The sequence below is a fragment of the Geotrypetes seraphini genome, chromosome 10, assembly GCF_902459505.1.
Source record: "Geotrypetes seraphini chromosome 10, aGeoSer1.1, whole genome shotgun sequence".
Lineage (NCBI taxonomy): Eukaryota > Metazoa > Chordata > Amphibia > Gymnophiona > Dermophiidae > Geotrypetes > Geotrypetes seraphini.
The window spans coordinates 46,844,645-46,867,909 of record NC_047093.1 but is presented as its reverse complement, the minus strand read 5'-3'; the positions used below and the strand labels follow the sequence as shown (position 1 = coordinate 46,867,909).

Below are 23,265 nucleotides of genomic sequence, written 5' to 3'. Positions count from 1 at the left end.
TTACAAGAAGAAGCTATCTGGTAGTTTTAGAGGAGATAAAGAGTGGATGAAGTTGCTTTGGGGAATTGGGAAGGTATTGGGAAGTCGTATTGGGAGTGGGAAGTTGCTAGAGGTATTAAGTTTGCAGGAATTTCTTGAAAAGTAGGGTCTTTATTTCTTTTCTGAATGTTTTCTAGTCTAGGGTCATAATCAGTAGATTGGAGATTTGGTTGTCGAGTTTTGCTGCTTGTGTGGCTAGGAGGCCATCATATAGATTTTTCCGTTTGACTTCTTTGATTGGAGGGTACGTGAATGGAGTGTGCGTTTTCCTGTGTCTAGCTGATGTAGTTTGATGAAGCGGTTGTTCAGGTAGGTTGGGCTGTCGCCGTTTATGGTTTTAAATAGTAGACAGTAGAATTTGAATAGTATTCTTGTTGGAATTGGAAGCCAGTGTGAGTTGAGGTATGCCTCTGTGATGTGGTCATGTTTCCTGAATGAATAGATAAGTCTCAGTGCTGTGTTTTGGATTGTTTGCAGTTTTTTTTTTATCATTGTTGCTGACTGCTTATGACAAAAGGTCCCTAAGAGGGCAAACCTTAAAAGTCATATCTGGGCAAAAAGCAGTATTTTATGCATGAAAATAAATGCTTATCCAATAAGTTTGATAGGCACAAAGTTACACTTGTACAGCTTGAGCCTGATCCTATAAATGGCGCCTAACTGTGTCTAACTTCCAGGCGCCAGTCTGCGCGGTTATCAATCAAAAGCTAGGTACTGCTTATAGAATCCTGCATAGTGGCACCTTGGCCAGGTTTTACTTGCCCTAATTTACCGGTACCTAACTCAGAAACCTAATGATGCCAAAGTCTACCACACCTATTCTCTGCCCCTAACCACACCTACTTTTCAGGTATAAGATCCCCTAAGTTTCAGAGGGCACCTCGACTTAAGTCAGGGGTGTCCAACCTGCGGCCCCGTGAAGTATTTTGTGCGTCCCCGGTCGAGGGTGATGCTGTGTTTTCCTCTGCTGCCCCGGGTGTTTACCGCCTTGCCGGTTCCCTCCTCTGTCTTGCTGCAGTGTTTGCGCATTTGTGTGGCCTCAGAAAAATTTTCAGCCAATGTGGCCCAGGGAAGCCAAAAGGTTGGACACCCCTGACTTAAGCATTGCTAGACACTGCATGGATAGCCACGTGCAACCTTAATTATCAATAAAAATATTTTAAAATTGGTTTTAATGGTCAATTACCGCGCCATTTAACCCATTAAAAATTAAGTTATTCATGAATTTTCATTAGGTGTCGCTAGTCGTCCATGATTAGGGCACCTAGTAGTGCCGTAACATAGGTGCCATTTATAGAATCAGGCCTTGCAGCTTGTGTGTGCTTAAAATAGCTACAGGGAATAGAGGAGGGTTTTTAAAATGGGTATAACTTATGGGCAGCCTGGATGGACCGTTCAGGTCTTTATCTGCCATCATTTACTATGTTACTATATAGTCATGCTAGAATGTTTATAATCTTATTTTTTTTCCTCCATCTCTATTTTTACTTTTTTATCATTCTACTAATTGTTTTTTTTTTCCCAAGGTACTTTAGTTAGATTGTGAGCCTTCGGGACAGTAAGGGAATTTCTAAGTACCTATCTTACTTATAATTGTATTGGACCTAATGTATATTTTCTGTAAACCGCTTAGAACCTAACGGATTAGCGGTATATAAGAAATAAATTACATTACATTACATTACTATGTGTCTGGTAACCAGAGCTGGGGCTGTGATGTCATAATGCCTCATTTCACCAATAAGAGCCAACCTCAGCAGTTATGTCACAATGGCCTGATTAGATGGCAACTTCAGCAGTTGTAACCTAGGACAATACTAGATGGACTATACAGTCTACGGCCTAGAAATATCAAAGAAGAGCCAAGTTAATCTAATCATGTATTTTTAAATGGCTATAACTTATGGGCAGACTGGATGGACCGTTCAGGTGTTTATTTGCCGTCATTTATTATGTTACTATGTATTAGCACACAAACTTAAAAATACACTCAGAAAATTTGGGCCTATATAAATGTAAATATCAGTGCAAAAATTGCCTGGGATAACTTTCCAAAGCAGAAATATGTATATATTTTTGCTATTGACATTCCAGCAAGACCTGCACAGGGGAAAGCATTCATGTATTGCTATAATATTTTCCTCCCGAGTGTCTCCCAGTAGTTTGCATCTGTACTATCAGAGGCTATTTCAATGGTTTCATTGCACTTTCTACTTGGTTAGGTTCTAGAGCTGGTTCTGTACATAGAACAACCTTGGATATGAGCTGAGTCAGATCTCACAGACGAGGACAACTATGCAAATAGAGGAGTCGTGAGACAAAAGATGTTGCATGCTCAGTGATGGGTAATCAGGGCCGGATTTAGATGAAAAGAGGCCCTAGGCTATTCCATTTATGAGGCCCTTTCACCTCCCATTTTTAAGTTTGTAAATTACATGAGAGATAATAAAATACATCATTACTGTGATATATATCAATATGTTAAATGAAACATGTTGTTATTGGTACTAACCTTTATAAAAAATGTGACACGGATAATAAATAAAAAAAAGTCGAGAACACTTATTTGGAAATTTATTCTCAGCACCATATATAGTACTTGTAACAATAACTAATCAAACATAACACACAACATTGCCCCTTCCTATGTCCATAGTGCCCCCAGTGCGTCCTTCCTCACCTCACCCCCCTCCAATGCCCGCCTGCCTCCCATCCCCCTTCCATTGAACACCCCCCATGCCATCCTGCCTGCCTGCCTTCCATTAAACCCCCCCACCTCCCCTCCGATGCCAGTCTGCCTGCCTCCCATCCCCCTTCCACTGAACCCCTCCCCCCCCCGATGCCAGTCTGGGCTGCCCTGTCCTGACGGATCCACGTTTTGCCTCTCTCCCAGCGGGGCTGGGCTTTGCCCAGCTGTTTCCGAACTGACGTCTTTCCCTCCCCAATCCTCCTCCCAGGGCGAGAAAAAGAAAGGGAGAAGCCGAGTCGGCGCCCCGTTGCGGCCGGAGCCGGTTCCGATCCCGAAGCGTAGAATTTCTCCTTATTTTCGGTTCAGTGTTTTAGTGTTCACTGTTTTTAGAATAGTGTAATTTTAATTTTGCTAACAATTTGAATGTAGGCCCCTCTTGATTTTGAGGCCCTAGGCTGAAGCCTAGTTAGCCTATAGGAAAATCTGGCCCTGTGGGTAATCCAAGGTACTCTTTATTGGTAGATAACACGGCGTAAAGTAAACAGATGGACTTGACACTGGCAGTGTTTTGGCTAATGTGCCTTTGTCAAGAGTCTAATACAACATCAATATACAAATAAACAGTTAAAATCACATTAAAACTCATATCAGTAAGAAATAAAACCAATAAAAGCTGTACCTAGAACACCAGATGAAGAAAAGGTCAGACTAAGGGCTAGATTCTCAAAACGTCGCGTTAAAAACCGATGGGCCGCTATCACAGCCATTATTGTAGTGATTTCAAAAAGGCAAGTCATTCTCCAAAAAAAACACGCATGCAAATGAGGTAAGCAGAGAGTAGCAAAGGTTTGCTAAATTTGCATGTGCCCATCACTGCGCTAAATAAACCCACATGCGCTAAATAAACCCACAACCCCCCCCCCCAAACAAATTGAAGATCGGCAGGAGAGGTGCCAATTTCCTCCCACCACCAAAGTCAAGCAAACCCCACCTCCTCATCAGCAGGAGAGATGCCCGCTCCTTCTTTCCACCAAGCAACACCCTCCCGACACCCCCCCCTGGGCTGGAGAGAAGCCCACTCCCTCCCATCAGCAAGTGATACCATGAATGTTACTTTTCTATCAAAATTGTAGTTCTTCCTTCTTTCCTTTGCTTCTTGTGAGTATTTGTCTAGGTAATGTCTTTGTTTTTCCTTTATTTTATACCATAATTTTAATGTAAATCGCTTAAAGCATGCAGTTTTTTTAGTGAACTCATTACATTTGTAATCATAAAGTGAAGCACTATTTATTAGTAATATTTGGAAATGGGATGGGTGGAGGGGGGAAGGGGGGATGGGAAGGGAGGAGGAAGTGTTGGGAGGTACTTTATTGTGTCGGGGGCAAGTCAAATGCGCGCGGACAATTGTGTGCAGTCTTGCGCGCATCTGACTATGAACTTATCGTGTCTGTATTGTGATAATAATTGATTGTTGATTTTTTTAAAATTTATATATCTACAATGTATTAACTGAGTTGAGATGATATTCTTTGTAAGATTTTTGTTATGTATATTTTATTTTTAAAACTCAATAAAAATTATTGAACATTAATGTAAATTGCTTAGAAATGATTTATAAGCGTTTTATCGAATTTTTAATAAAACTTGGTTGCAGAGAGGTGAACAGAAATCAAAGCATGAAAGGCTGATAGTTGCAGCCCAGGATGATCAATTACAGATATATTTTTCCATGCTTACTAACTGGGAAAAGTAACATGCAGTTCTGTAATGAAAAGCTAGAAACAGTTACAAATCAGGTGGCTGCATAGTCCTATGTAGGATGGCAAAATAATGTGGCCCATCTCCATTGTAAACACTGCAGCATTGTTCCGACACTGGAATGATCTTGAGAGAATTGTGGAAAAATGAAGCAATTATGATCACATAGGACATTCCCATTCCAACTGCTCTAAAGCCTGATGCAAGAAAACTGGACATCAGTGTATTGGAAAAAAAAAATAATGAGAACAATGTTGACAGTTTTGTGCCAAGTGATTGTTCTGTGCATCGAGTGGAGAGAGAGAGAAGATCTTAGCTACACAATGCAGTCAGACATGGAAGAAAATGCGGCAGAAAAATACAGAAATATTCCCCATCGTATTGGGTGCCTCAGGTTTCATTCAGCAGAATTTTAAATTGCATCTTGATAAGTTGCCTATACTATGCATCAGCGATATTCAAGGTTTCCACAACAAATTTGAATGAGATCTATTTGCATGAACCGCCTCCATTGTATGCAAATAGATTTCATACATATTCATTGTGGAAATCCTGAAAACCCAACTGGGTTGTAAATTTTGAGGACTGACATTGAGAGCTAGATGCACTAAACAGGATCGGTAAGACCGCGTGGGTCTGCTCCGATCTGATTTTTGGCCAATTCTAAAAGAGCTATTGATGCACTAACAGGGGTGTCTAACCTTTTGGCTTCCCTGGCCAAAAATATTTTTTTCTGGGGCCGTACAAACACACAAACGCTGCAGCAAGATAGAGGAGGGAGCAGGCAAGACGGTAAACACCCAGGGGCAGCAGAGGAAAACACTGCATCGCCCTCGACCGGGCCTGCGCAAAATACTTCACGGGGCTACAGGTTGGACACCCCTGCCTAAAATTTTACATGCAAAACGATTCATATGGAGGTTCGTCATAATCTCCATCTCTCCCGATTTATTGTTGTGAGAGTGACTCTCACATATGCGCAGAGCAGGCAAGTGAAGCCCAAACAGCTGAGAGGCAGGGGAAGCCCCAAAACAGCTTCCTTCCACTCAGCTGTTCGGGGTAGGAAACCTTTCTTTTTTTAAATGGGCACAGATGCTATGTGTGTGCTATACACATACAATATCTGCCCCATTAAAAAAAGAAAGAAAAGTCCTTCCCCCCCCCCAACTGATGACAGTCCTCCCAGACATCTCCCCGATGAACCGGCACCTGAGACTGACCCCAGCACCAGTAAAAATTGGCAGGAGGAATTCCCACTCCCTCCTGCCTTGCTGACTCCTCCTCGCATGAGAAAAAATTAAGAGAGATACCCAATCCCTCCTGCCTTGCCGACCCCCCTCACGTGAGAAAAAATTGGCAGTAGGGATGCCCACTCCCTCCTGCCAATGGAGGCTCCCCCCATACCAAGCACCACCCCCTGAAACCATACCCTCCCCTCCCCCTTTTCCACCACAAATGTCAGAAGGGATGCCCTCTCCATCCTGCCACTGAATGCTCCTCTGACATCACCTCACCCCCTGAGTCCCCCCAGTACTTTTGTGTGAAGAGAGCAGGGAAGATGCTCAGTCCCTCCAGCTCTAAGGCCTGCCGATCCAAAATGGTGGCCTTCCTCTCCTCAGTGAATCATGTGATGCATGGGGAGGGGCCTAAGGCCCCGATTGGCTCAGACATCTTCCAAGAGAAGGGGCCTTAGGTGTCTGAGCCAATCAGGGTATTAGGCTCCTCCCAATGGGGAGGGCAAAGGATGGTTGGGGGGGTGGCACCTGGCACAAGGTAGCCTCTGTTGGCAGGGGGAGTGAGCAACCCTTCTGCCAATTTTTTCTCATGAGGGATGTTGGCAAGGCAGGAGGGAGTGGGCATCTCTCCTGCTGATTTTTTCTTGTGTGTGTGTGTTTGTGTGTTGGGGGGAGGTCAGCAAGACAGGAGGGGGTGGGCATTCCTCCAGCCAATTTTTTCTTGCCTGGGGGGGCGGTGGTAAGGCTGTAGGGAATGGGCATTTCTCATGCTGATTTTCACTGGTGCAGGGGGTTGTCAGTCCCTGGTGCCAGTTCATCGGGGAGACATCGGGGAGGGCCGTCATTGGTGGGGAGGGAAGTGCTTTTTTTTTTTAAACAGGGCAGATATTTTGTGTCTGTAACACACTCACACAGCATCTGTGCCCCATTAAAGAAAAAAAAAAGATTTCTAGACCCGAACAGCTGAGTGGTAGGAGGCTGCTTCAGGGCTTCCCCTGCCTCTCAGCTGTTTGGGCTTCCCTTGCCGGCTCTGCGTGAGAGTTGGTCTGACAGCGATCAATTGTACAGGAGAGACGGGGATTATGATGAACCTCAGTGCAAATCATTTACATGCAAAATTTTTAGTGCATCAATAGCTCTTTTAGAATCGGATCAGAGCGGACCCCTGCGGTCTTACCAATCCTGTTTAGTGAATCTAGGCCCTGGTTTGTCAGGGAGATGGCGGGGAGGGCCATCATCAGTGGGGTGGGGGTGTACTTTTTCAGTTTTTTTTTAATGGGGCAGATATTATATAATATATACACAGCGTCTGTGCCCATTAAAAAAGTGGCGGTAAGACAGGTAAGCCAAGTAACTTTAGGAACCCAATACCAACACTGATATTCTAATAGGAATGTGCGGTGTGGTGGTTAGAGCTACAGCCTCAGCACTCTGAGATTGTGACTTCAAATCCCATCCTGCTCCTTGGGACCCTAAGCTAGTCACTTAGTCCCCCCCATTGCCCCTTGTACATTAGATCAGTGTTTCTCAACTCGGTCATTGCGGATATCCTGAAAACCTGACTAGCAAGGGGGTACTCCAGGACCAAGCTAAGAAACCCTGCATTAGATAGATCAGGGGTAGGCAATTCCAGTCCTCGAGAGCCGGAGCCAGGTCAGGTTTTCAGGATTTCCACAATAAATATGCATGAGATAGATTTGCATCTCAAGGAAGCAGTGCATGCAAATCCATCTCATACATATTCATTGTGGATATCCTGAAAACCTGACCTGGCTCCGGCTCTTGAGGACCGGAATTGCCTACCCCTGAGATAGATTGTGAGCTCACCAGGACAGAAAAGGAAAAATACTTGAGTACCTGAATGTAAACCACTTACACCAGTGGTTCCCAACCCTGTCCTGGGGGACACCCAGCCAGTCGGGTTTTCAAGATGTCCGTAATGCATATGCATGAGAGAGATTTGCATACATGTCACTTCCATTATATGCAAATCTCTCTCATGCATATTCATTAACTCATTCTTAAAACCAGTTATTAAATCTTTAATACAAACAAGTATTATCTTAATCAATTCAATTTTAATATTATCTCCCACAATTCATTTAATTATAGTACAACTTATCAATACTTCATTTATTAATGAATATCAGAATAATTTAGTCAGTGAACCTAATCCCCATCACTCACACTCACACTCACTTCCCAACTTTCACACACATACTACAGTCATTGTGATTACTTTTATCCAAAACTGGATCTTGGTTAGTTCATGAGTTCATTAGTCCATGATCATCTAGTCAGAGAGGCTTCAAACTGAGAGTTGCACAACAGTCTAGCACAGGGCTGCCCAAGTCCGGTCCTCGAGATCTACTGGCAGGCCAGGTTTTCTAGATATCCACAATAAATATGCATGAGAGAGATTTGCTGCACTGCCTTCTTGGTATGCAAATCTCTCTCATACATGTTCATTGCGGATATCCAGAAAACCTGGCCTGCCAGTAGATCTCGAGGACCGGACTTGGACAGCCCTGAGTTAGATAATTTATTTTTCAGACAAAAAAAAGATAGAGTCTTACAGTTTTGATAATGAACATTCTATTCTCTCTACTGGATTTCTAGACGTCTTTCCCATAACATCCAAACTCAGACTTAGTCTTGTTGAAAATGCCCCTCCGCGGATCTAACTCTGATGTTCTTAAAAGGTCTCACTCTCTATTTCTGGCCTGCTATTATAATTCTAAGCCCTTCGCATCTGCCTCTATATGTTTTTCCTGAGGTTCCTATCTGTCTGTCTTTATTAGACATATGAGCTTCAAGAAACAGGAACTGCCTGTTGTACATATCTGTAGAGCTCTACATTTTTAAACTGCTTTAACTCTTCTGTGCTAAGCAGTATATAAAGTACTAGTCTTTAAGCCCGTTACATTAACGGGTGCTAGAACATATGTGTGTGTGTCTGTCTTTATTTCTTTCTCTCTCTCTCCTTAGCCGCTTTTTTCTTTCTGCCTTTCTTTTTCCTTGGCTGTCCATCACCACCCCTTGCCTGCTCCCCCTGTCCATTTTCCCTTCCTTTTACCTCCCCTGTGTCCACCACCACCCCTTCACTGCTCTCCTTATGCAGCAGCAGCCCTTCTCCCTTTGTTTTACCTCCCCCCTGTCCAGCAGCACCTCTTTCCTTCTCCCCCTGTCCAACATTAGTCCTCCGTTCCTTTTCTTCAACCCCCTGTCCATCAGCATCTCTTTCGTTCTCCCCCTGTGCAACAGGTGCTAGAATAGACGACTGTTTTTTTTTTTCTTTCTCTCTCTGTGCTTGGATGCTGTCTGTCTGTCTGTCATTCTTTCTGTCTGTGTCTCTGTCTTGCGCCATGCCTGCCTATCTCTCTGTGGCCCCCTTCTCTTCCCCGGCATGATTGGTGTGTGCCCCCAGAACACCCTTCCCCCCAAAGCAGCCCCGTTTCCCAATGCCCCTGCCCCCTTTTGTGCCATGCCTGCCTGCTCCGTGGCCCCTTTCTGTTTCCCCCCTATGATTGCTGTCTGGCCCAGGAAACCCCTCACCCCAAAGTAGCCCCCTTTCCCTCTCCCCTTGTTGAGCCATGCCTGCCTGTTCTGTGATCCCCTGCCCATGACTGCTATGTGCCCCCAGCACACCCCTACCCCCAAAGCAGCCCCTTTCCCTCTTCCCCTGCTTGCCTGCCATGCCTGCCTGCTCCCTGTGCATCAGCATCAGCATTTCCCTCCCCCTCACCTGTTCCTTCGTAGCAGCATGGAGATAAAACGGCTCCCTTAGTTCTTTGCTGGATTTTTTTTTAAGTTTAAAGATGCCTACGCGGCTCCTCTCACGATCCGGCCTGCGTCGGAAGCCTTCTCTGACACAGGCCGGGATCGTGAGAGGAGCCACGGCGGCAGTTTTAAACTTAAAAAAAAAATGCAGCGAACTAAGGGAGCCGTTTTCAAAGCCGCCGCCGCGGCTCCTCTCATGAGCTGCACTTATATTATGTCGAAAGATGAGAGAGGAGCCGCGGCGACGGCGGCAGATTTCAAATTAAAATAATTTATGCGGCCAGCCGGCTCCCTCGAAACCCTCCCCCCCTTTCCCTTCCCGCGGTCCGTCTGGCTGCGTTGTTCTCTCCCTCATTCTCAAACCGTCGGTGCCAGCTGAAGTGGGAGTGGGGGGGACTCAGCACCGGCTGGGCGACAGGAGCCGCCGGCCCCCAGGAGCTCGAGGCCGACGGCGGACATGGCTTGCGTTGTCGAGTTTGGTGACGTACAACCCACGCATGCGCACTAAAAAAAACGGGACAGCTCAGGGAACACGTTTTTTTAGTGCGCATGCGCGGCCTAGCATTTTATTATATTAGATTATAATTAAACCAGATTCAATAAAATCTTCCTGCTAGTCTTATAAAAATACTGCTACTACAGATATTAGGCACTGCTTATGGAAGTTTGTAAGGAACAACTCCTGAAGACAGTAAGAATACATGAAAGAATTAATTCAAAGCTGGAACCACACAGAACTAAAAACTCCTCCATGGTCAATATCTGCATGAACTGGAAAGAACAGTAGATCAGAATCTGTCATGGAAGAGGCTGAAATCTGAAATGCTTAAAAGAGAAGTCACAGCAACTACGACATTGTGGCAGCTAAAGAACAGGCCCTACAAACAAATACTTTCAAGACCAAAATTGAACATATTTCAGAAAACAGCGAGTGTTGGCTGTGTACAATCAAGGATGAAAGTATAGATCACCTCTTGTAAATCGACCCAACTATAATACAAGGAATGGTATGATAAGAGCTGAAAGGATCATACACTGGAATGCGTGTAAAAAAATGGCTTTGATCAGCATAACTGAAAAAGTCTTATAAAATAAGCAAGTCAAAATCTTGTGGGATTTTAAGATAAAGACAGACATCTGGAACATATGTAATATGCCAGATATTAAACTTATTGAGGTGGCAATACTAGAGATGCTAGAATAGATGACAAACCAATGGAAAAAAAAAATAAAAGTATTTGGATTTGCAAATTGAAGCTGAAAGATATTAGAAGAAAAAAAAAAAAATCAACTGAAACATCTATTGTAACTGGATCTCTGGGAGCTATACCGAGATATTGAAACCACGGGAATGCCATCACTGCTTTTTGCAATAATCTGACCTGCTTGAAACTAGTTACATATCAGAGAAGGGCTGGGAAACCTTGGTTCTTGATTAGTTTTTCTCCTGCAATTCAATTTCTTACCAAGGACATAAGAATCATGGAGATGGAGCAATATTTCCGTGATTCTTAAGCCCACAGAAGAACTCAGATCACATGAGAAAAGCCAGTCAAACAATGCCATTGAACTGAAAAAAATAATTTGAATAATAATACAATTCTAGAGTCGCAGCTATGTTGAGGTAGTATAATTTAAGCAATTAATATTTAGGCAAATCAGTTCATCAGAAATATCGCTGGAACTGTAGAGTGGACACAAGTCGATTTAGACTACTCCTCAGACTTTCTTCCTGCTTTGCTAAGAATGCCCATCACACCTGAAACTGTCATAGAGACGGTGGGGGGAAGGGGTCTTGGTGGGGGTGCCAGCTCCTGTCCTCCTGTCTACCCCCATGCTCCTTCCTGGTGCCCCCTCCCCCACTACCACACATGCTCACCTCTTCCCTTCCCCGTACCTCTTTAACATTCCCGGTGCAACCGGCAATCCCAACCTGCTGCTCGCACCAATCAGCTCTTCCTCTGATGTCACTTCCTGGACCCGCTGATGTTGGCGCAAGCAGCAGGTTGGGGTTTCTGCTCACGTCAGGAACATTAAAGAGATATGGGGTAGGGAAGAAGCTCACGTGCATGGCAGAAGGGGGCAGGGAAGGAGCAGACGGGGGTGGGTGGGGAAGGTCGCCACCATATTGGGCGCCTTTCGCCTCACTTCGTCACTGCTTACAGACTACTATCTCCTTTCAGTTTCATTTTCAGAGGAAATGGAGGGGGGATAGGAACCACTGGAGGATTCATAAAGTGTCATACCTTAATCCAGGGGCTCTCAAACATTTTTAGCTCTGGCACACTAAACGGAGCAAATGTTTTTTGTGACACATTATAATTGAAATTATAAAATTGCAAAACCCCAAAAATTAAATTTGAGAGTTATTTATTTAAAGTTCTTTAAGTCATGTATGTGGGTAATTGTAACAGTGGTGAAACTAATGGGGGTCTTTTACTAAGGCATGCTACCCAATGCTAAATGCTAATGCGTCCATAGAATATAATGGGCGCGTTAGCATTTAGCGCACGCTAAATCGGCTAGTGCACCTTAGTAAAAGACCCCCTAAAAGTAGATAGAATAGAATTGCTAATCAATGTGATGGATGTGCTTGTTTTTGAGTGCAAATTAGCTCAAAACTTGGCTTGATAGTTGACAAAGAAATATGTATTTCATCATCCACCATCTGCAGTTGTTCTCTCTCTCTCTCTCTCTTTTTTTATTTAATTTCTGTCAGAGCTGAAAATCAAGTTCACAAAGATCCAAATGGTAGCAAAGCCTTGGTTGCTTTGTTGCTCAAGTTAGAATAATTACTGTATAAAAATAAAATTACTTTTAAGATGGGTGTCCTAATTTGTTATTTAGTTGGGATGGGAGAGTAATGGTGAGTACTGGTGGGGCGGGGTGGAGAGTATCATGGGGGGGGGAGGAGAGGGGGGTTTGAGGAGGGGAAATGGGGTGTATTGAAGGTTCTGGCAATTAGTCAAAGATAGGATAAGTGGTTCAGGTGGGGGGAAGGGGTGGTGTGACATTTTTGGGGTTTGTAAGAGTACAGGGCTTTGGAGTACGTTTCCACCCTCATTAATCTCACTTGCCCTATGTAGAGAAGGAAGGGGAGGGAGTTTGGTTGATGTTACTCTTTTATTGTATATGCTTGTTCTATTATTGTATATGATGCATTATTATTTGTACTGTGCATCTTTGGGGTATTTGCTGTGTTTGCATCAATAAAAATTGTTTGAACCTAAAATTACTTGCCGTTAGTTTTCAAGGACCAAGAATGATGCTTGTCTGGGTGTTTGTATCCTTATGCACACAGTCGCTCATAACATTGACAGACTCTTGCTTACGTGACGTCCATGTCATCTAAGTCAGTGGTTCCCAACCCTTTCCTGGAGGACCACCAGGCCAATTGGATTTTCAGGCTAGTCCTAATGAATATGCATGAGAGAGATTTGCATATAATGGAAATGAAAGGCATGCAAATCTGCTCCATGCATATTCATTAGGGCTAGCCTGAAAACCCGATTGGCCTGGTGGTCCTCCAGGACAGGGTTGGGGATCACTGATCTAAGTTCCATGGTATAATATGTGCCTGTAGGTGGGTATATGAATGTATGTGGGGCAACCCACAATGGGGTGTGCACAGGTCAGAGGATCACATAATTTTATGTTTAGAAGTGGGGCATTTGAAATTTGTCTTTAATATCTCTCCTAAAGTTGTTCTTCCCTAACTGTTATTTTATTTTTAATTGTTTATTTTAAATCAATCTTTAATGTAACTATGGATAAAACTGTATGTTTATGGTTTTAAACTGTTTTATTTGTCCCCCTAAATTATTATTGTTATATGTATTGAAAATACTTGATATTGCGTTTAAATCAAAATCTCAATAAACTTGAAACTTGAAACTTGCATAGCTGTTATTTATTTATTTATTTATTTAATATATTTATAGCCTGCATTATCCCACAGTTTTAACCGAGGTACAAATTGTTAATACACGCATCATAAAACAACACACAGGACAGAACGTACAAAAAAATCATCCACAAATTACTTACTGCTTTAACCCCCTCCCTCCTCTTTCACAAAACCATAGCGCGGTTTTTAGTGCCGGCCGCAGCGGTAACCGTTCCAATGCACATAGGACTTCTATGAGTGCTGGAGCTGTTAATTCCACGGTTTTGTAAAAGGGGAGGGGGGTGGAGGAGGGAGTAATGACAGATATTTAGGCCCCAACACAGATATTTAGGCCCCTATAGGCGCCAAAGGTCAGTAAAAAATGCTGTTTAAACTAGAGAGTTGCGCGGAGACAGAAATCCCACCCATCCCTGTCCGTCCCCACCAGGATCCTCTCTGTCCCCACCCGTCTCCGCCAGGATCCTCTCCGTCCCCACCCGAACCCATCAGGATCCTCTCCGTCCCCACCCATCCCCGCAAGGAATTACCTCCATCCCCGCCCGTCCCCATAAAAAGCAGCAATTACTTCTGACAGGATCATCAATTCCACAGTTTCTTTTGTGTCTGCGCTGCTGTTTTCCTTGTGGAATCTCTTTGGTGGAAACCTTTTTTTGTTTTCTGTTCAGGTAATTAACTTATAAACCTCCTCTTTTACTAAGACTGACGTGTCCATTATATTATATGGACGAACCCTGCTTCCAAAGCCTTCCAACCCCATGGGAGTCTCGTTGGCTAGAGAGGGGTCCCCGTGGAAGTCCCGTGGGCCAAAGGGGGGTCCCCATGGGAGTCCCGTGGATTAGGGGGGATTCCTGCGGGCCGGGCCTTGAGCATCTGCGCATGCTCAAGGCCTTCTGGCAAGAGGCGGGAGCTTGCTTTCATTCTCACAACCAGCAGAAGGGGTAAGGAGTGTGTTTGAGAGGAAGGGCAGGTGGATGCCGCTTTCAGCACGGGGGGTGTGATGCGGTTCTCGCGGGGGGAGGGGGGGGTTGCGATGCCGGTTCGGGGGGTGCGATGCCGGTTAGAGTGGGGGGGAGGTGCTCGCATATCGGAACATGCTCGTTTTGCGAGGCAAAAGTTTGCTGAGTGTTTTGCTCGTCTTGCAAAACACTCGCAAACCGGGTTACTCGCAAACCGAGGTTCCACTGTATTTATAAATGATCTAGAAACAGGGGTGAAGTGCGAAATAATAAAATTCGCAGACGACACCAAACTATTTAGTGGTGCTCGGACTAAAGAGGACTGCAAAGAATTGCAAAGGGATTTGAACAAACTAGAGGAATGGGCAACGAGAGGGCAGATAAAGTTCAACGTAGAGAAATGTAAAGTATTACATGTAGGAAGCAGAAACCCGAGGTACAGCTATATGATGGAAGGGATGTTATTGAATGAGAGTACCCAAGAAAGGGACTTGGGGGTAATGGTGGAAAAGTCAATGAAGCCGGCGGCAAAGTGCGCAGCGGCCGCTAAGAAAGCGAATAGAATGCTAGGTATAATCAAGAAGGGTATAAAAACCAGAACGAAAGAAGTTATACTGCCATTGTATCGGGCGATGGTGCATCCGCATCTGGAGTACTGTGTACAATATTGGTCACCGTATCTTAAAAAGGATATGGCGATACTCGAGAGGGTTCAGAGGAGAGCGACACATCTGATAAAAGGTATGGAAAACTTTTCATACACTGAGAGATTAGAGAAACTTGGGCTCTTTTCCCTGGAAAAGAGGAGACTTAGAGGGGATATGATTGAGACCTACAAGATCATGAAGGGCATAGAGAAAGTGGAGAGGGAGAGATTCTTCAAACCTTCGAAAAATACAAGAACGAGAGGGCATTCGGAAAAGTTGAAAGGGGACAGCTTCAAAACAAATGTTAGGAAGTTTTTCTTCACCCAACGTGTGGTGGACACCTGGAATGCGCTTCCAGAGGACGTGATAGGACAGAGTACGGTATTGGGGTTCAAAAAGGGATTGGACAATTTTCTGTTGGAAAAAGGGATAGAGGGGTATAGATAGAGGATAACTGCACAGGTCTTGAACTTGTTGGGCCGCCACGTGAGCGGACTGCTGGGCACGATGGACCGCAGTTCTGACCCAGTGGAGGCACTTCTTATGTTCTTATGTATCTGTGTATGTATATATGTTCCAGGATAAGTCTGAAACGTATGGACAGATTTCAACCAAACTTGGTATACATATGACTTACTATCTGGGGAAAAATACTGTGGGGGAGGGAAGGGGGTGACATGTAAAAATCGATCCAATAAAGGAAGATTGGGATAAACAAATATCCGTGCAATGCCGGGTGACCAGCAAGTCATTAATAACATAGAACAATGCAATAGTGAAACGGTAACAATATAGACGATGCTTAGGTGCAGCAAACTTGAGTGAAGAATAATGTTTTTTAGGTGGTTACGAAAATGTAACAGACCTACATAACTCCAGAGGAAGTTCATTCCACTTCCTCACCCTCTGCCCTCTTGATCTGAAACACTGACTCTCTATAAACTTGTCTAAAAGAAGATATGTCCAAAGGCTTCTACAAACAGAATGCAGTTGCCAAGGTTGCAGGACCATTATTATTAATTTTTTTATTTTTTTAATTAAACACAAAATCTTGAAGCTAAGGTAGGGGTAATTCTATGAAAGAGGCACCTACATTTCTTACAGCTATTTGTTACTGGTGCACAGTGGACTGCTAGCCCACTTAAGGGGAATGGGAATTTGTATACTGCCTTTGTGCTGCTTTGGCATTTCAAAGTGGTGGGCACTGGAGGATTGAGTGACTGGCCCAGGGTCACAAAGAGCAGCATAACATAACATACCAAAATTTCTTATACCCCGCAGCTACCTTGCGGTTCTGTGTGGTTAACCAAAAATTAAAATGCAGGTGTACATGATATAAACATAGGGCTCCTTTTGCAAAAGTGCATTAGGGCCTTAACGCGCAGAATAGCGCGTGCTAAAATGCCGCATGCGCTAGCCGCTACCATCTTCTTTTAAGCAGGCGGTAGTTTTTCAGCTAGCACGCGCTATAGCACGTGCTAGTCTTGTGTGCACGCTAAAAACGCTAGCGCACCTTCGTAAAAGGAGCCCATAGTTAATCAAAATATTTCCCGATTAAAACAGTCTTCATAGATTTTCTAAATGCCAGGTAAGAAGTAGGTAAAGTAAAATACATACTACATTGTTTATACCGTAATGCTGCCTGATACGCTAAGATCTTACTAAAGAGGCGTTTATATGCACACCCTTTTACAGAAGGAAAATCAGAGTCGAAGATCACGTAGATGTTTTCTGTTGGCAAATCTAAAATGAGCCATAAGATAACTGAGTAATAACCCACCAAGAGCCTTGGAACATATACAGTGGTACCTCGGAATCCGAACGACTTGGAATCCGAACTTTTTTTTGTAGTAAATTATGTCTTGGAATCCGAACGCCCTGCACATCGTATGTGTGTGTTTGTGCCCCAGAATCTGAATGCTGCTTTGGAATATTTGTTAATATTTTTACCTTAAAATCCAGTGTATTTCCTGTTAAAATTTGAGTTTGTGGGACCCAGGAACGGATTAATCCAGTTTCTATTATTTTCAATGGGAAAAATTGTCTTGGAACTCGAACGGGGTTCTGGAACGGATTAAGTTCGGATTCCAAGGTATCACTGTACAGCCAAACTTAAAGACCACTCTTGCCTCTATTGGCAACCAGTGCAGTTTAAGATAATACTGCGTCACCTGATCGGTTCTTTTCAGTCCAAAGATCAAATGCACATCAGTATTCTGAATAATCTGCAACCTTTTTAAATTTTTCTTGGATACTGATAGAGCACATTACATTAATCCAATGTACTGAGAACAAGAGACTGAGCCAGGGCTGGGATTTGACCTCGTAACCTCTAGGTGCAGAAGCAGCAGCAGCTCCACTAGTGAGCCACAGCTCTTCCTCTTTAAGGTGTGGAAGACTTTTTGAAATTGCTAACGAGAACTCATTTTATATCTTATACTTTTCAAGATAAAGGGTTCCTTTTACTAAGGTGAACTAGCGTTTTTAGCGCATGCAGGAAATTACCGCACACTATGCGGAAAAACTAACGTCAGCTCAATGCTGGCGTTATGGTCTAGCACGCGTGGCAATGTACCGCCTGCTAAAGCTAGCACAGCTTAGTAAAAGGAGCCCAAAGTTTTTGAATGGAATTATGCTCAAAGAGTTGTTAAAAATATATATATATATATATATATCGATGATTAAAAGAGTAATGAAGGTGTTGGTGAATTTCCTGTACCTGTCATTAAAACATATTTTGTTTTGGAACATAGGGCTTCTTTTACAAAGCCGCAATAGCTCCAAAACTCATACAATTCCTATGAACGTCGGAGCTAATACTGCCATGGCTGGCGATAAAAAAAAAAAAAAAAGCCTAACATGGCTTTGTATAAGGGAGGGATAATTTGCTATGTGATATTTACTGACATTTTTTTGTGAATTTTGGTTTGTGTCTGTGTATTTGTTTCAGGTTATTTTCTTATAAGAAACACCCAAAAGAAGGGAGATCATGAAATGAAATGTCAGATAGTTAATTACTTATTTGGAATTTAAAAAAAAAAAAAATTTCCAGGTTCACAACTTGTGTCATTGATCTGCCATGCAGCAGTAGATTCAAGTTCTTTCCCTTAGCAGCTTACCCCAGCAGATCATGAGGCTATGGGTTCAGATCCCTCGCTGCTCCTTGTGACCCTGAGCAAGTCACTTAATCCCCTCATTACCCCAGGTACACTAGATAGAGTTTGAGCCCACCGGGGCAGATAGGAAAGACACCTGTGAGGGGGGCCACTGAAAAGATCTCAGCCCAACCAACAAAGCTGGGGCAGTCTCCATTGAGAGCTATATACGTTGTTAGTATAGCAATTTTCCACTTTTTTTGGTTCCGTATTTTTCCTATGGAATAAAAAAAAAAGTGGAAAATCAATGGATAAAGTGGTATAGCCCTCAATGGAGACTACCTCAACTTTGTTGGTTGGGCTGAGAACTTTTCAGTGGCCCTCATACAGCATTTGACCACCATACAATGTAAACCACCTAGGATTCTCCTGTGAGTATAATAAGCAGTATATAAATACCTTAAAAATAATCAAATGAATTATTATTATTTTTTTTAAGCCTTATCGCCTCTATGTTCCAACAGTGACTGTCCATGAGATAGATTTCCTTGGCTACGTAGCATCACCTTGATAACCAATTCCAATGCATTATCAATAAGGAGAGACATCACCAAAGTATGCCTCTGATTGCCCTGGAAACTACCAATAAAAAGACAAATGAACAAAAGCACTGAAATTCTCCATAATCATCAAAGCACAATACAGCAAACTAGATTCCAGCAGTGTAAAAAGGGGGAACTTAAATATCTGAATTCATTGTGCTGGGATTTTGTATTTCTAAGTGCAATGCAGCACTGGCAGCGAACAGAAGGGCAACTGGTCAAGTTCCAGTTCCAGCTCTATCTAGAACTAACTCAGAGGACATAATCTACCCAGACACATCAGCTGTAGCAAAGTTCCAAGGGACATTTCGAAAGTCACTGCCATCATTGCTTAACCCCAAGGAACTTCTGAGTCAGCCCAGCCCATCCCCTTAATGTCTGGAAATCTTCCCTCACTCCCTCTCCTGTCATTTAGAGTCACACTATGAGGGGAAGGCAAGAGTGGAACCTGTCTACAGCACCCACTGGAAAAGACTGTCAATGCAGTTTCAAGCCCTTCCCCAAAACCAAGAGAATAATCTGATGGGAACTATTGGTCTGATCTATTGGTTTTTTGTTGTTTTTTTTAGTATGTCGGTATGTCTTATTTTAATTATTCACTATTAAATTTTAATGGCTTTGTATATCGTTTAGGATTTTGATAAGAGATTTAATAAAATTTTAAATAAGCTTGGAAACTTGGAACTACTAAGCCAACAGCACATTGTGTGAAAACTCAGGTTGTGACAATTTCCACTCCATAAATAAGATATCCAAGAATTGCAAAATAGTCAAGGAAACAATTCTTAAATTTCAGCAGCCAAATGGCACGGGACAGCATTCACAGTGTGGGAATCAGAGCAGTTTGACAGCAAAGCCATAAATTTACGGCAAAGGAAGCATGGGAATCTACAGACTTCTATGGCTATGGTGTCTGCCATCAGGAAAGCTACCACTGAAAATATGTTGTGAAATCTTGAAATTCTACATCAGGGGAAGGAAAACAGATTTGTGTACCCTGTGCAAGAGAATGACTTTGGTTTGAGAGGCTATGATGGAATAATAACCTGAACCCTCTTTGCAGATAGGGGGCAGCAGAGGGCTGTGCTGGCTGAAAATATGACATTGCTTCCAAACCAATGAAGAGTTTATCTATTCTCCCCTGGATCTGGATATGACATAATCCTTGAAATGTCAACATGAAGTGGGTCATGAGAGCAGGGCTGTGGCCAGACATATACCTGGAAAGTTGCCAGCATATACCTGGGCATTTGTAAATAAACACCTGTATATTTAAATATTCATATACAGCTTAAAACTCAGGTTCTATGTACTGAAAAAGCCATTCTCTGACCATTCAGAAGTCTAAATCCCCACTTTAGATCTAGCACTTGTGTCTCCAGTCTGTGATCTCTTAATATGAGTTATGTGCAGACGAATAGATACAATGTTAAATGTGATTCCATTGCGTTTAGTTACATTGTTCAAGAACTATGTTAGATTATAACCAGTGGCATTTTAATATCTGCTTCTCTCACCTGTGTCAAAAAGATGTACTCTATAGATTTGCTCACATCTATATACCTAACACACACCATTCACACATTTATATAGATTCTAATAAACCCAAAGTATACTTTCATATACTCCCCTTATAAATAAACACATTTTATAGACACATGTGAGATACAGACTTATCAGTAAACTCCTTAATGCAAATGCTATTCACTGTGCAAAGGTGTGCTTATACAATATATATACACACCCTTATCCCATTATAGACACCTGTCTCCACATAGTCACACACTATCATACATAACCACCTATAAAGAAATCGTATGCACTAACCACTCATAATCCTGTCAACACAGATACATAATCATTATTTGAGGGCTAGCACTTGATTTCATTGTATCCCCTTTGGACTTTTCGGGAAACCTCAGAATATATATATATATATAAAATGTATGAAGAATAAATAACTGTGTTAGGACCGATCACAAGCTCTGTTCTGAGATTTTAGTATGCTTTCGGCCGTTTATACACACACATGAGCATATACTCATGTTTTGGTTCAAAGGTTGATAATACATGCTTGCTATGGAAAATTAATTTTGGTCAAAAAAAATAAAAAAATAAACCAACCCAACACACCACAGCTTCTTGTGCTGAGCTTTCCATTACACGTATTCTGCTAAACTTCTGCAACTCTTGAAAATATAAATGAAAGACTCATCTTTCCTTTTGCTAATTGGGCTCCAATCCCTGGCAGCCACCTCTTTTATTTTTAGGAATACTCCGTTTTCACCAGTGCTGAGCTACTCTCACCTCCATCAGCTTCTACCAACTGTGAAGGTTTGGTGGGCAGGTGCCAGGGCGGCTCAGTTGCCCAGCTGCCACTTCTCTCGCCTACCCAACACCTGTGTAACCGCTGGAATGACACTGGCCCACAGGCACCTCTCTACAGGAGGTGCTCGGCTTAGAAGGAGAACACGAGGCTGATCTTGACACGAGCCAAACTGGGAATGAATCATACACCAGTCGAGGCGTTGAGGGGGTTTCAGGCTAATTCTCAACACAAGTACAAACCTGAGAGAAGCAAAGAAAGTGCAGAAATAGAAAAGTGAAGACCCGGGCAATAAATCAACTCGCAAGGTGGGTTGGTAGCACTTTTTTTTTTTTTTTTTTTTTGGGGGGGGGGGGAGGCTAGAGATGGGGAATTTCATAGGGGTTCCCTCGGTTGCTGGGAGAGAGTCTTTGCCGGCTGCTTCAGCCCTACCTGATCTGAACTTGCTCCGAATCAACAAGGAGTGCTCGGAGCCCAGAAGGGTCATCGTGAGCTTCTGAGCAGAATTCCAGTGCCAGGAAGCCCCTCAGTCAAAGCCGACCCGAAGCTCCGGGGGGACGAAGGGGCTGGAAGCCGAGCTAGCCAGTGTCTGGATGGCTGGGAAAGGCCTGCGTCCATCGAGCACTGGCCCAGCACACGGAGCGACTGGCCAGCCCTCTCCCGGGCTGAAGTCATTAATGTACAGCCGGCAAAGACCCTCCTCCCTTCGACTCAGGGTTTACTATCGGCAGCATCACCGGCTCCCGCTGATGTCATAGTCTAGTAAAGGATTATCACTAAAGGCATACGTTTGTAATCTGATCCCTCGCACTAGCGGCAGTAGCCCGGCCAATCGGCGCAGCCTGCGCTGTCTCGAGGCTGGAGAGTCTCAATCCAGGCTGAAACATCAACAGACCGTGACTTAACTCTTTCCGGGCCACGAGGCAGAGAGGTATGTGTGGCTCTGGCATGGGCTCAGCAAGGAGGCAGGCTGACGGGGTGTGTCCCCTCTGGGCCACCGGGAGAGCTGAGTGCCAGTACTACCTGTTCAAATCCATCGCCGTCTGATCAATAAAGCTGAATTGGTAGAAGGGGGGACAATAAAAAAAAAGATCCCTTTTTGCTTCTTTGTAGACTTTTAGGGTTTTATAGTTAAGACAGCCAAGGAGACTTAGAGGGGATATGATAGAGACTTACAAGATCATGAAGGGCGTAGAGAGGGACAGATTCTTCAAACTTTCGAATAATAAAAGAGGGCATTCGGAAAAGTTGAAAGGGGACAGATTCAAAACGAATGCTAGGAAGTTCTTCTTTACCCAACAGTGTGGTGGACACCTGGAATGTGCTTCCAGAGGGCGTAATAGGGCAGAGTACGGTACTGGGGTTCAAGAAAGGATTGGACAATTTCCTGCTGGAAAAGGGGATAGAGGGGTATAGATAGAGGATTACTGCACAGATCCTGGGACCTGTTGGGCCGCCGCGTGAGCGGACTGCTGGGCACGATGGACCTCAGGTCTGACCCAGCGGAGGCATTGCTTATGTTCTTATAATTTCCCTAGGCTTACTTCTGTAACACCTAGGGAAATGCTTAAAAGATATTTCCTAGAAATATTGGGAATTTCAGAGGAAATCTTACCTCTATTATCTCCCTGAAAAAAAAATCAAGTTTTAAAAACTTTACCAGATCAAGAGTCTTTAAGGGCTCCTTTTACGAAGGCGTGTTGGGGCCTTAACATGTGGAATAGCGTGTTCTAAAATGTCACGCACGCTAGCCGCTACCGCCTCCTCGAGCAGGCAGTAGTTTTTTGGCCTAGCGCGCGTTAATCTGGTGCATGCACTAAAAATGCTAGCGCACCTTCGTAAAAGCCCTAAATGTATCTCAAATGCTGGAAATATTTGATAAAGAGTCAGCAGTGCCATCCACTTGGATTATATCAGTAGCTCTCTCACTTGATAAAACATGGTTATTAAAACTTTTCTTCAAAAATTGACAAAAATAATTTATAGGCCTTAAAGTACAAATGTTCCCGATTTGACACGAGAGACGCAGAAGCGTCGCCGTGAATTTTTGTTAATGAAACCTGGGGTTACATCTTCGGGTGCCACCTTTTATTTACGGCACCCTTGTAAATGTATTGTTTTATATCGCTCTGTTAAATATGTCTTTTTTTTTTTGAGCCAAGCCAGTTAACAACCTTTTTGTCGTTGTCTCGCTTGGAAGAGGAAAAAAGCCTGAGCCCTGTTTAGATGGA

At 43.4% G+C, this 23,265-nt stretch overlaps 1 protein-coding gene across 9 annotated transcripts in view; it reads right to left on the bottom strand.

Annotated features, from left to right (window-relative positions):
- MYOCD (myocardin) overlaps positions 1–21,784 on the bottom strand; it is a 157,723-nt gene extending 135,939 nt beyond the window's left edge. For 7 of the 9 annotated variants that reach the window (XM_033962042.1, XM_033962039.1, XM_033962038.1 and 4 more), the window contains exon 1: positions 21,467–21,784. Coding sequence is in view for 2 of the 9 variants with exons in the window: in XM_033962036.1 (XP_033817927.1) it covers positions 21,467–21,521 (55 nt within the window). In the remaining 7 variants the exon portion in view is untranslated. The remainder of the gene's footprint in view (positions 1–21,466) is intronic. The other 2 variants (XM_033962044.1, XM_033962040.1) reach the window with 2 other exon arrangements.
- Positions 21,785–23,265: the final 1,481 nt, after the last annotated feature.